This window comes from Cheilinus undulatus, linkage group 24 (genome assembly GCF_018320785.1).
Source record: "Cheilinus undulatus linkage group 24, ASM1832078v1, whole genome shotgun sequence".
NCBI lineage: Eukaryota > Metazoa > Chordata > Actinopteri > Labriformes > Labridae > Cheilinus > Cheilinus undulatus.
Window position 1 is genome coordinate 21580981 of NC_054888.1, and position 13489 is coordinate 21594469.

At 42.1% G+C, this 13489-nt stretch overlaps 1 protein-coding gene across 4 annotated transcripts in view; it reads left to right on the forward strand.

The window, feature by feature from the left end:
• The first annotated feature begins 1079 nt into the window (after positions 1 to 1079).
• The window catches only part of jam2a (junctional adhesion molecule 2a), a 44508-nt gene continuing 32098 nt past the window's right edge, over positions 1080 to 13489 (forward strand). For 2 of the 4 annotated variants that reach the window (XM_041781575.1, XM_041781576.1), the window contains exon 1: positions 1080 to 1567. In XM_041781575.1, coding sequence (XP_041637509.1) covers positions 1519 to 1567 — 49 coding nt within the window. In that variant the 5' untranslated portion in view covers positions 1080 to 1518. The remainder of the gene's footprint in view (positions 1568 to 13489) is intronic. The other 2 variants (XM_041781578.1, XM_041781577.1) reach the window with 2 other exon arrangements.

The following is a 13489-nucleotide window of genomic DNA, read 5'->3' on the forward strand; positions in this document are numbered from 1 at the left end:
AGGGCACTAAAGAGGGCATTTGGTCAAATTTTGTCTACTTGAGGGCACTAAAGAGGTCACTTTGTCATGTCTTGGCTACTTGAGGGCACTAAAAAGGGCACTTTGTCATTTCTTGGCTACTTGAGGGCACTAAAGAGGGCACTTTGTTATGTCTTGCCTTCTTGAGGGCACTAAAGAGGACACTTTTTCACGTCTTGGCTACTTGAGGGCCCTTAAAAGGGCACATTGTCCATTTTGGAAATAGTGAGAACTTTGTCAGATTCGTCTTTAAGGGTGCCAAAACGGGAACTTAATCAAATATTTGCCATTTGGAGGGCACTTAAGAGGGCACTTTAAATATTGACTTAGAAAGCATTAAGAAGTGCACTTTGTCAAATATTGTGTACTTAGAGGGCACTAAAGAGGGCACTTTATCATGCTTATGTTCTGCAGGGAAATCCAAGAGGCCTTTTTCAAGGTGTTTATAAAGACATAAGTTTATTCCTGACATTTTGACACAACAGCAAATAAACTTTGGTTTTTTTCCTCTGGAATGATTCTGTAAATTTCCACCTGCTCTGAACAAACCCTGCTTATCTCAGCTGTTTTTGTGGTGAAAAGTCTGAGATACGGAAGCCCCGAGTGGACATTCCTCCATGTTTTAGATTCTACTCCATTCTGCCATGATGACTAGTAAATCTGGTGATTTTCTCCAGAGTCTGTCTGATTTATTTTACTGGATTTTCCACAATAATTTGTGAATTTCTAGATTTTGGCTGAAAACGGACAAAATTCAATGTTATCACAGAAAATGTGGTAAAATAAAATGAGCTTTTTAGGCTTTTTTGTTGTCAGTTTTCCGTGTTTTGGTCCATGTTTGGTCCAAACTGCAGCCTTTTTCTCTAAAAGGATTAAAGTAGCTGGTGTTGAGGGTCGTGATTTGTCATGTAAGGAGCTGCTGTGGGTCTGGAGGCTTGACCAGTTCGGAATGACTGCCCTCCGGTTTTCCTCGGGTCAAACAGGGTCCCATTGAGGCTGAGGTATGGGGGCCACACCTCGCTGCCATACCCAGATGCCTCCCTCTCCTCCCTGTGAACAGTTGTCAGTGCAGTGCGCGTCTTGGACACGGCGCTGCGCTCTCGGCGCTCCGCCGCTCTGCTCAGCGCCTGTAAAGCACACCCCGCCCTCCCTCCACCTCCATCTCCACCTCAACCAGCGCCGAAAGCACACACCGGGAGGAGACAGGACGTTCAAAGCTCGTCTATCTCAGCGATCCCGCACAGACCCGTCATCCAGGAGCACCGGCGGCTCTCAGCGATCAGTCCCGGAGGCGCGTCTCCGCTCTCCCGCTCGCTTGTCCGGAACCACCGCGCCGCGACGGTCCGATCCGCTCGCCTCCCTCCCTCCTCCTCCCCCTTTTGGAGAACAGTTTCTCCCCTGGAAGCTGGATGAATTATTGGAGAGTTGCAAACAAGTGCGAGAAGAAAGCTGAGGCTCGGGATCTGCCTCCTCGCTCCGTCCAGCGAAGAGAAGCCGAACATGGAGGGGACGTCCCTGTATCTTCCTATTGTCATTTTACTGATGCAATGTAAGTGCACGGAAAGTCCTCACTCAGCACCACCAACTGTTTTCTGTTTGTGCTTGTGCACGAGATAAAGCTTTAGGCCGAGCAGCTTTACAGTCCTTCATTTGATCTTCTTACTTTTTATTTCGATTGATTTGTTTCATCACAGGGAATGTCCTGGAATAACTTCCCTGTGGGAAAATCACATTATTCCAAGCTCTGGGCAAAGCAGAGGGACTTTATTTCCTCTTGTTCCTCAAAGAATTGATTCAGTCCAGTGGGAAACACTTCAAAGTTTGTGTTTAGTTTCACTTTTAGCTCTTTTTTTTTTTAAAGAAATACCCCTTTGAACGGTGGGTTTGCATTCATCATTTGTAGATAATCTCGAGCTCTGGGCAAGTAAAGAGGGGCTTTTCCTCAAAAACATGGATTTCTTTGAAAAAGTTTGTATGGGGTCATTTTTGCAGGATGCACAAAATGAGCAGCATGCTAGTGATACTGGTGGCTGAAAGTCAGCATCAGCAGATATGACCATTTCAGCTGATAACATCAGCAGACGTCTCTTAGAGGCACCGCTTCCTACTCCAGTCTGAAAGGGATTTTCAACCAAATCCGGTCTCCTTTGGGATCAAGTATGACTCAGAGCCTTCATAGACGATCTATGAATGCACCTGTGAACCAAAAAGCTGCTTTTAAGTCTTTATTTGTTTAAAAACCAAGGTACAATAGACAAAAAGACTCCCCTAAGGGGGCACCAAAGATCTCAGGAGACACGTGGCGCCTTTGTCTGCACAAAAATGTCAAAATTAAATCGGCATTTTCCCACATTCTTTTTACCCTCTACATTTGCAAGCATTTCAGGACTGGCTGCTTAGAAGCATCCCCACTGCATGATGCTGCCACATATACAAAGACATTTTGGAGCATAGACCTGTTTGTTGGGAATTTGTCAATGGGGTTAAGTTCTTAGGTTCAGCTTAGACTAAAGATTTGCGACGAGATGAGTTGAAACTTGCAATTTTTCGTGACGGGCCGCTCTGTAACAGCCCTGTCAGTTCACACCGCTGCAACTGGAGGAGATGATGCTCCATGGTATTGCTATTTCCATAACAATGACTGACCGTCACTCAATTAAAAGTGAATTTTCTCAAGCTACAGAAAGGAAAGCACCGCACATTTTTTGCCACACACATGAGAATGTGTAAAATCAGGCTGCATGATTCCTGCTCGTCATCGCTAATGCTTTAGTCGTCTACATTACAAATGTCACAGCACATATGAACACAGGATGTGAACAGTAAGATTTCTACTACAGCCACTGCAGCCTTGAATTCTTCCTTTTAGCAAGTATGGCGGGGGATTGTCCCCTTTGTGCCCTAACATTTTTGAAAAAAACTAGGCAAAAGTGCCTTTTTGGATACCTTTCTGGTAGATAACCATGATGAAGTGACTGCATAAATATTCACCCTCTTTTAGTCAGTATTTAGTAGAGTCGCCGTTGGATGCAATCACAGCTCTGAGTGTGTGTGGACAGGTCTCAGTCAGTCTCAAACATCTGGATGCTGCAATTTTACTCCATTCTTCTTTGTTGAATTGCTCAGGCTCTGTCAGGTTTCACAGGGATCAGGTGTGAACAGCCCTTTTCAAGTCCAGCCACAGGTTCTCTATTAGATTGAGGTCCAGGTTTTGACTCAACCACTCCAGAACATTCACCTTGTCATCTTTAAACCATCTCTGTGTAGCTTTCTCTGAATGCCTCGGCTCATTGTCTTATTGGAAAATTAATCTTCCCTCAAGCCATAGACTGCCCTCCAGGATTTTCCTATATATTGCCACATTTATTTTACCCTCTACCTTTACAAGCCTTCCAGGTGCTGAGAAGCATCCCCACAGCATGATGCTGCCACTGCTGTGCTTCACACTGGGGAAGGTGTGTTTGTGTTGAAAGAGGAAAGCATGGCTTTCTTCAATGCAAAAGAGGAAAAATGGGTTTAAAGTTGAAAAATAATGTGATAATGGCCAGGTTGAGTAGTTAAGAGATGTTAAAGGGTGACAAAGGTTGGTAAAAAGTGGCAAAAATGTTGCAAAAATAGCCAATAAAGTAGTGAAGAGAGGTTAAAGGGTGACCAAAATGGGTAAAAAGTGGCAAAAATGTTGCAAAAATGTCCTGATAAAGTAGTGAGAAGTGGTAAAACTTGGTTATATTTAGTGCAAAAAGTGACAAGGATTTGGAAAAAATGATAAGGGGTTAAAAAAAATTGAAAATGGCAAAAAGTATCAAAAATAGTTCAATTAGTGGAAAAATGGTGCAAAAATGGCTAGAAAAAATAGTGAAAGGAGTTAAAGAATGTCAAAAGAGGGTTATAAGAGGCAAAAAGTTTAAAAAACGGGTTAAATGTGGCACAATTTAGTTAAAAGTGGTAAAAACAGTTTGAAAGTGGGGGAAAAGTGGCATAAAAGAGTGAAGCAGTGTTAAAAATGGGTAAATAAGTGGCAAAAATAGGCAAAAAGTGGTAAAAATGGGTTTAATGCTGCTAAATTGGCTTAAAAGTGGAAAAAATAAGTGTGAAACAGTGGTGAAAAGGGGTTAAAAAGGGGCAAGAATAATTTTGATGTCAGAGCTCAATTCTTTTCAGCTCCAAAATGACGTAAATGTTTGCTGGATTGAGCACTCATGCCACTGATCCTACATACATACTGTACATTGATATCATTGATATATCTCAACACAGGACGGCCCATCCACTGGGGTATACGGGGGCTTAGCCTATTCTATGTGCTGGCCTGTGAACCCCTAATCCTAACCATAATCCTAACTCCTAACCCTAAAAAATACTTCATAATTATTCAGGAAAAACTCACTTTGATTTAGTCGGCCAGAATAAAACGATCTTGTTTGGTAGAGTCCACCTAATGACAGAGAATGTCCCTGTTTTATGAGGGTTAAGGTAAAATACCAGTTATTTACCAGAGAACTGCCTCATTATTTTGAGCCTTTACCTGATCATTAAAACATTATTATGAGGTAATTTCTTTCTTAATATTACAGTTATTACTGGGTAAAATGCCAACTTATAACGCCTTATTTTTGACAAATCCCTCGGTAATTTCACCTACTACTAAGAAATCTTTGGGTAACTAGGGCCCACTAAAATATAGTGCTTCACAAAAATTCTACATATTTATCTTTAAAATTTAAAATACACCCAAAGAAGTGAAGTTTTATGTCTGAGGTACAGCTGCTTGGATTGCTTGACTTTGGCGTTTTTTGTGTTGTTCCACTAACTTTGTCGTGATCGTCTTGAGGAGCCACCCTGCTCTTAAACCTTCTGTTTAATCAGGAGAATTAGTTTTATTTTTAAAATATACACCTCATTAAAAGTCAGCAGGTTGTTCCAGTGCTGACTGTTGCTCTAAAGGATAAAAAAGAATATATCTGAGTGTTAAAAACCATGATGTTCTTGTTTTTTCTTGTTGTTCCACGGTCCACCAGTCCCCTCTGTGAGGGTGGGCAAAGGTGATGCCACAGCCGGGTGGGGTTCCTACAACTTGGCCCGAGAGCTGGCCTTGGCCCGGTGCCACCCTGAGGGTGTGGGCGGCGTGCTGGTGGCGGGTGGGCGCTCATGTTGGCAGAGGAGGCGGCGTCTCTGTGTATGAGATCAGAGATTGGATTACTACCAGACATCTCAAACTGTTTGTCCTCGCCATGAGGAGTTTTCTTAGCAGGGATGTTTGGACGAGGGCCGTCACCACAGCATGATTTAACTCTGATTAGAGAAAGTCTGACCACAGACATGAGAGTAGAAGCCCTAGTGTTGGGTAATAATTCTTATTTTAACGGCTAAAAATTACAAAACAAACTCCCGCTGTAGGTTCCTCTTATAATGGCGGTTTATGGCGGGCTCTTTCACCCTAAAAGTCTTTTTTTTTTCTGGGGCCTCTGCTCCAATGGCTGTCAAGATTTACGGGTAGGGCTGGGCGCTTTGCCAGATCCATCAACTCTTCAAAATATTGCCAATGCATTTGTGCAATTTAGCCTGCGTTCTCTCTCTTTTGGTTAAAATCTGACTGAAGTGTTTGCAAAAAAAGAATTTTTGAGGTTATTGCCCAGAATGTCCATGAAACTGGAAGTAATTCAGTTGAAAAAATAGGAGAATTTGCTTTTAAATTATTCTGAATTTTCATGGATATTTTTGGGAATATAAATTTGAAATTTTAAAGTGTTTTCATGAAAGTTTGGGAATATTTTTGTTTATTTTTCAGACTTTAAATTTAAGTTTTTAAAGTATAATATTTCAAATATTTCTTTGTGAGGTTGAGACATTTTTTGTGATGTTTTGGAGAGGTTGTTTGGAAATTTTCCTGCATTTTTGTGTAAAATTAGCAAATGTATTTGTAATTTTTGGGGGAATTTTGTTGATGTTTTTTTTGGGGGGATTTTCTTTGAAATTTTTAGGTATTCTTCGGGAAATTTGGAAATGTATATTTTTATTTTAGGAATTGGGAGGCAAAGGGTCACTGGGAATTCTAGTTCTAGAATTTATTGGAAATTTCAAAGAATCGGTAAGGATGTTAGTGGGGATTTTCTGCCATTCTTATGGAATTTTGCAGGATATACATCTGTATATTTTGGTGGAATTCGCTTTGAGATATTGGGGGATATTTTGGAAGTTTTCAGGAATTTATGCAACCTTTTTTCTTTAGACTTCATGGTAAAGTTTCACTGAAACATTTTAGGAATATCTGAAGGAATTTTGGGGTTCTTTTTATGTGAAACTTTAAAAACATGTTTAGGAATATTTCACAGAAATCATAGGTAGTTTTTTTAATTTTGGGCTGTTGATATTGGACTTCATTTTTGGTTGAAATTAAATCCTGTACAAAGACGAGGCTGGGCTTTTAAAATGATCAGGTCCTACTTATCCTAGATAAGTAAAAGAAACTTAAAATACACTCTAAACAAAAGCCCTGGTCTCAGGAGGTTAGGGTTGGTCATTTTTATGAAATCTGCCGTATTTCTGTCCCTCTGAAATCACGTTTAATCACGCGAGTTTCTGTGAGATCTGTGGAATCTCCACAGTGAAACTGCTGCGACAAACAGCAGGTTTGTAGCCTTCCACTCTGGCTGAATTGTCTAATGTGTGTTATTGAAGGGTAATAATGTTAAAAATCAGTCAAAAGCTTACCTTAAAACGTGTTCTCCCTATTTAAAAGTGGGTATATTAAAAGTCCAGGTCACCCAGTATCGACCAAGCAAACTGTCTTACATTTAAATTGCTCATGAAGACTGGCAATTAAGCACTTTCTCTCTTTCTTTGGGTGAAAATATGGCTGAGGAGGCGATTTTTAAAGAAAATGTGGTGTTGTGTGTCAAAAAGTATCACAGTAGTGAAATGTCTGTGGATAAATGAGCGTCTGTTTGCCATGCAGGGAGAGAAAATTCAGTTTACACGCTCCGGGTAAAAGTGGCAGTTTGAGATTGATGTGCTGAGACAGTGAGAGTGAGTGACGCACGTTTTACTCCGTGTTGTCCACATTTTGCCACCTGTCAGCCTGCCAGGTCACGAGTTCAGAGAGGTGCGTGTGCCCCGTCCCGCTGTGGACAACCTGACACACATCACTCATCCTGAAGCACGCACAGAGAGCTCCACGGCTCCGCGCTGCAGCAGCAGATCCCCCACCCCCCCGTGGAGGGTGTATTGTTTGAGAAATCCAGGAGGAAATGTTCGGGGTGGGTCTCTGTGGGGAGAGACGCCAACATCCCCCGTCTACGCTCACTCACGATCCGGCCTGACTGAGACAGCTGTTGCTCACAGTCACACAGAGAGGCTTTGTTCAGCGAGAGAGGCACAAACACTCACACCATCACTCCCTGTTTCTCTCTACCCCCCTCAGCCTTGAAACGTGTGCTCTAGGGCTGGGAAATGTAGACCCAAAACCATGTTTCTGGATGTTTCCTAACAACAAAACAGTGCATACAGAGGCTATAAAAAGTGTTCACCTCCTTGGATGTTTTACTCTTTATTTAACTTCATAACTCAATAATGGTCGATATAATTTGGCTTTTTTGACAAAAAAAATGAAAAAAAAACTCTTTAATGTCAAAGTAAATACTGATTTTCATAAAGGAATGTCAATGTCATGTAAAATAATGCTGCAATCACAGCACTGAGTCTGCATGGATAGGTCTTTATCAGAATTGGACATCTGGACACTTTAATTTTACTCCATTCCTCTTAGCAAATCTGCTCAAGCTCTGTCAGTTTGCATGGAGATCGGGCGTTAACAGCCCTTTTCAAGGGCTCTTGCAGACTTAATGAGAATGTCCTCGAGGATTTTCCTATATTTTGCTGCATTCATTTTACCCTCTACCTTTACAAGCCTTCCAGGTGCTGAGAAGCATCCTCACAGCATGATGCTGCCACCACCATGCTTCACAGTGGGGAAGGTGTGCTTGTGGTGAAAAGGGGTGAAAGGGGGTGAAAAAAGGGTTAAAAGGGGCAAAAATGTGGGGAGGGAAAAGTGTGAAGTGGTTTAAAGAAGTGAAAAGTGAAGTGTTTGTGGTGTAATGGTAGCCAGGAATACTGATGAACCAGTGGCTTGATCTTTCAGACAAAAGTGTCTTTATCCTCGAATAACTTGATACACATTCATACAAAATCCATTGTATTGTTTCCCTCTTAGTTTCTTGGACTGTTCTTTTGTCTTCATGGTGTAATGGTAGCCAGAATAACTGATGAACCAGTGACTGGACCTTCCAGACACAGGTGACTTAGGTGTCTGTATTACAATCACTTGATAAACTTTAATATAACCTCTATTGTGTTGTTTTCCTATTCTTTCTTGGAGTGTTCTTTTGTCTTCATGGTGCAATGGTAGCCATGGATACTTATTAACCAGTGATTAGAGCTTCCAGACACAGGTGACTTCATACTACAGTCACTTGATACACATTCATATGACATCCATTGTATTGTTTTCCTCTGATTTGCCCTAAGTGTTCTTTTGTCTTCGTGGTGTAATGGTAGCCAGGAATACTGCTTTCACAGTGACTTGATCTTCCAAAGGTTTCTTTATACTAGAATCACTTGACACATTAACATGATATCCACCGTCTTGTTTTCCTCTGAGTTTCCTGGAGTGTTCTTTTGCCTTCATGGTGCAACGGTAGCCATGGATACTGATGAACCTGTGACTGGACTGCAATCACTTGATGTTTACAAAAAGTTTTGAGTAGTAAGACAACTAGAAAAGTTCCAAACAAGCTCAAGCTTGGCTTGAGAGAAGCTGATTGGAAGTAGCATAATAACAAATACTCGGGGACGCTGCTCTCTCATTAATGTCCTCTCAATCTAGAACTTAAATTTTTGTTGCCTAGTGTAAAGATCCGAACTCTTAATTTAAACATGTTTTTGATAACTATACAATATTAGCATCATAGTCCTACCTTAGAGCTTGTTCAAAATGATGTAGATATATCCATATCTAGCCCATCCCTAGTGAGCACTGTCCACATTCACCCTATCTATATCACCAGCCAGACAGGGTCCGTCCTATGGGCCCATCTCCCTTCCTCCCTCATTTGTTCCCTGTTAATTTGAATAAGTGCCTTAATTATTACTGCGCCATGCTTTTGACCTCGCCACAGCCCTGGCACCACCCACCCCGCTCCCCGTAACACTCTGTGCGGACCACGTAATGAGAGGAAAGCTGCGTGCCAAGGAGCGTGCGTGCCATCTTTCTATTTTTGCCCGAGCAAGAGGGTGGCTGTCCCTCTGTGAGTTTGAGCTGCTCGGTTGATGTTACCGCCACACACCACTTCTGTGTGTGTGCGGGAGCTTGATTGTGTTTGACGCCTTTGTTTGGATTTTTTTTTTTTTGCTTCCGAGCCAAAAAAAGCCCCCATAGCAGAAGCGTTTTAATTACAGCGGCCATATCTGATGCCATATTGGAGGCACATCTGAGACCTGCTGCTTCAAAGCACATGAGGAAGTTTACTTTAAAAAGCATCTATATGAGCAGCTTCACTCTAAATCCATGAAATGATCTTTTCAGAGAAGAAACTCTAATCAAACTAAAGCCTCCGCCTTGATTAAGCCGCCTGTTTTACTACCTACTCACTGGTAGGTGTCCAAAGATGCCTGGCTCAGCTGAGGTCTGACCTACCTGTTGGCTGGCCTCATTCCTGGGATGACGCAGCTAATGCTCAGCGCCATCACTGGCCCAATTTCAGGTGCTGCTGGCTATAGCTGATTCTCATCCCGATCAATTAACTGTACCAGAGCCTGACCAAGTCTGGAAGCGAGGCATGAGCCTGGTTTGACTCATGATTGGTCCTTCAAAGTCGAGCGTGTTCAGCTGCAATCAGAGTGGCCCAGCAGGAGAGAGACGACGGCTCATTCCCACATCTAACTTTTACCTCTAGCCCTTGTGTCCGAGTTTTTCCTCAAACCTAAAAGTGGTTAGAAGAGTGAAGAGTAAATGGGACAGCCCCTCAAGTTTCCTGATCAAGTGATTTTTTTTTTTTAAAGGGCTCTAAAAATGAAAAATGGAGGCTCAATCCTTACCCACCCTGTGCCCCTGCTGTTTAGCTCTATTCTTACATTTTGCATGTTCACACTTAGGAGTAGAGTGTTCCAAATTTCCCAGAATGCCTTGTGAATCATCTGCAAGACGGCTACACAAGTAAGTGCACAAATGTAAATTCTTTTTCAATAAAAATATTTTAAATTTACAACAGCATAGCATTCATTTTACCCTCAACCTTTATAAGTCATCCAGGGACGGCTGCTGAGATGCACCCCCACAGCATGATGCTGCCACCGCCATGCTTCACACTGGGGATGGTGTATTTGTGGTGAAAAGGGGTGAAAGATTGGCAATAAAAGGGGCAAAAATGTGTGGAGGGAAAAGTGAGATGTGGTTCAAAGAAGTGTTTAAAAGATTGATGATAAAGCAGCAAAAAAAGTTGCAAAAATGGCGAAATAAAGTAGTGAAAAGGGGTTAAGGATTGGCAAAAAAGGGGTTAAAAGAGGCTAAACATTTCAAAAGTGGGTTAAAAGTGGAAAAAATGTTGCAAAATATGTCCTAATGAAATAGTGAAAAGCGGTTAAAGAGTAACAGACATGGCTTTAAAGTGGAAAAAGTGGCGTTAATGTCCTCCAAGATTGCCCTCTAGGATTTTCCTAAATTTTGCTGAATTCATTACCCTCTACCTTAACAAGCCTTCCAGGGCCGGCTGCTGAGAAGCATCCCCGCAGTATGATGCTGCCACCACTGTGTTTCACAGTGGGGATGGTGTGATTGTGGTCAAAAATGGATGACAGATTGGCAAAAGAAAGCTTAAAAGAGGCAAAAATGCGTGGAGAGAAGAGTGAAGAGTGGGTTAGAGAAGTGAAAGGGGCCAAAAAATGAAAAATTGATAGAAAAGTGGCATAAATGTTGCAAAAGTGGCTAAATAGAATACTAAAAAGGGGTTAATAGAGGCAAAAAATTTAAAAATTGGTTAAAAGAGGAAAAAATGTTACAAAATATGTCCTGATAAAGTAGTGAAAAGTGGTTAAAGAGTAACTGATATGGGTTAGAAGAGGCACAAAAGTAGCAAAATAGGCTTTAAAATGGGAAAAAAAGTGGCGTTAATGTCCTCCAAGATTGTTCTCCAGGATTTTCCCGTATTTTGCAACTTTAGTTTTACCCTCTTGCTTTACAAGCCTTCCAGGGACGGCTGCCTAGAAGCATCCCCACAGCATGATGCTGCCACCATGGTGCTTTGCAGTGCGGATGGTGTGTTTGTGGTGAAAAGGGGTGAAAGATTGACATTAAAAGGTTTAGAAGGAGCAAAAATCTGTGGAGGGGAAAAGTGAGATGGGGTTTAAAGAAGCAAAAAAAAAAAAAAAGTGGCACAAATGTTGCAAAAGTGGCTAAATACAGTAGTGAAAATGGATTAAATAGAGGCAAAAAGTTTAAAAATTGGTTAAAAGAGAAAAAAATGTTGCAAAATATGTCCTGATAAAGCAGTGAAAAACGGTTAAAGAGTAAAATAAATGGGTTAGAAGTGGGACAAAAGCAGCAAAATAGGGTTTAAAGTAAAAAAAAAATTGGCATTAATGTCCTCCAAGATTGTCTGCCAGGATTCTCCTGTATTTTGCAGCATTCATTTTACCCTCTACCCTTATAAAGCCTGATTTATGGTTCTGCGTTGCGTCAACACAATGCTGTTGTTGTCCATTCGAAGTTCTGTGTCGAGGGAACGCCTCGCTCTGCAATTCACTGCCATGTTGCTTGGGGGTTGTGGGTGTGTGTGTGTGTGTGAGGTTTTAGAGGGGTCACATCGTATTCCTGGAAATTTCTTGCCAGGAGTTATTTGCCATTTGACAGTCCTTGTAGTACTTCGAGGAGGAGTTGTAAAGGTGGTCATATTTCCTAATCTCCTCCATCGTTGAAACACTCGCACTGCTCCACAAAAACTTTAAAAATGGCGGTGTTGCAGGAAGAAAGACCAGAAAAAGCAACTGCTGGAAATGACGTTTTGAGCGGACCAATCACAGCCCTTGCGTTCGGCGTCTCCACGACGCCTAGTTAGGATTTTTTTGAGGTGCGCGTCAGGCTACGGCGTAGGGGTCCGTGGCTATGCAGAGGTTTACGTGTAGCTATGCTGTCAACGTGACACAGAAGCACAAATCAGGCTTAAGCCTTCCAGGGATGGCTGCTGAGAAGCACCCCCACAACATGATGCTGCCACCACCATGCTTCACAGTGGGGATGGTGTGCTTGTCAGTCTTGTCTGATGGCCAAAAGTATCCATCTTCTGACTTCTACTTTTCAATAACATTTTCTCTGAGTTGCTTGGAGTGTTCCTTTGTCTTTATGGTGTAATGGTAGCCAGGAATACTGACTAACCTGTGACTTGAACTTTCAGACACAGGTGTCTTTATACTACCATCACTTGAGGCACATTCACTATACTCAGGTGATCCCCATTTTTGTATTTTTTGTCAAAAATAAAAGGGTAAAAATTCAATTGAAAACTTTGTTTAGGCAGAGAAATTATTGATGTTGTGTTAAAATCTTGGCTTTCATTTAAGTGGGAAAAAAGCTTTTTCAAGGCTTTAAATCTGGGAGATGATCGTCCATCTCTACGTATTTCTTTCCCTTAATTTCTGTAGTACAAACCCCCCTGCCAATGGCAGTTGGTTCTGCCAATCAGCTTGGCCAGTATAATGGACTGATCAGATTTGGGAGTGGAACTAAACCGGGTTAGGTGCTCAGATATTTGGAGGGAGCTGGGAGTGAAGCTGCTGCTCCATTTAGAGCTTTTCAGGTATGTCAAAGTGGAAGAGGACCCTTGGGTAGACCCTGAGCTCGCTGGAGGGAATTTACATCTGGCTCTGGAGCAGTGTGGGATCTCCCCGGAGGGGCTGGAGAACATTGGCGGGGAGAGTTGTGTCTGGAATACTTTGTTTGGCGTGGAAAATATGACCTGAAAAATGAGAGAGGATGCATAGATTGGGCCTTTTCTTCACCTGCAGTCTGATTTAAGTGTTGCTGGGATGTATTTGCATTCTTAGGCTTAATTTTCCTTGTAAAAGTTATTAATTTGTGTTTTAATGTGAGCAGCTTCTGTTGAAAACAGCTTGTAAGAGCAACCAAAGCGGGCTCTAGAGCAAAGACGGTGAACTCTTGCATGCTGGCTGAGATTTATCCGCACACATGTCGAACATTTTTCAAGGACTTCTTGGACAACGTGGCTTTTTAGTCTGAGAGCTACACCGTGTTAACATTACCCACCATGCAGTTGTGAACTGATCTGTACAAGCCATGTGTTCATTGTCTGCCTGAACGCCTTCGTGGTTAATTGAGGCCATTGAAGATGACAGTGGTGTAGTAGCAGAGCTCGCAGTGAAGCACGACACTCGGGCGGCGGGAGCTCACATCGCAAAGCCTCTT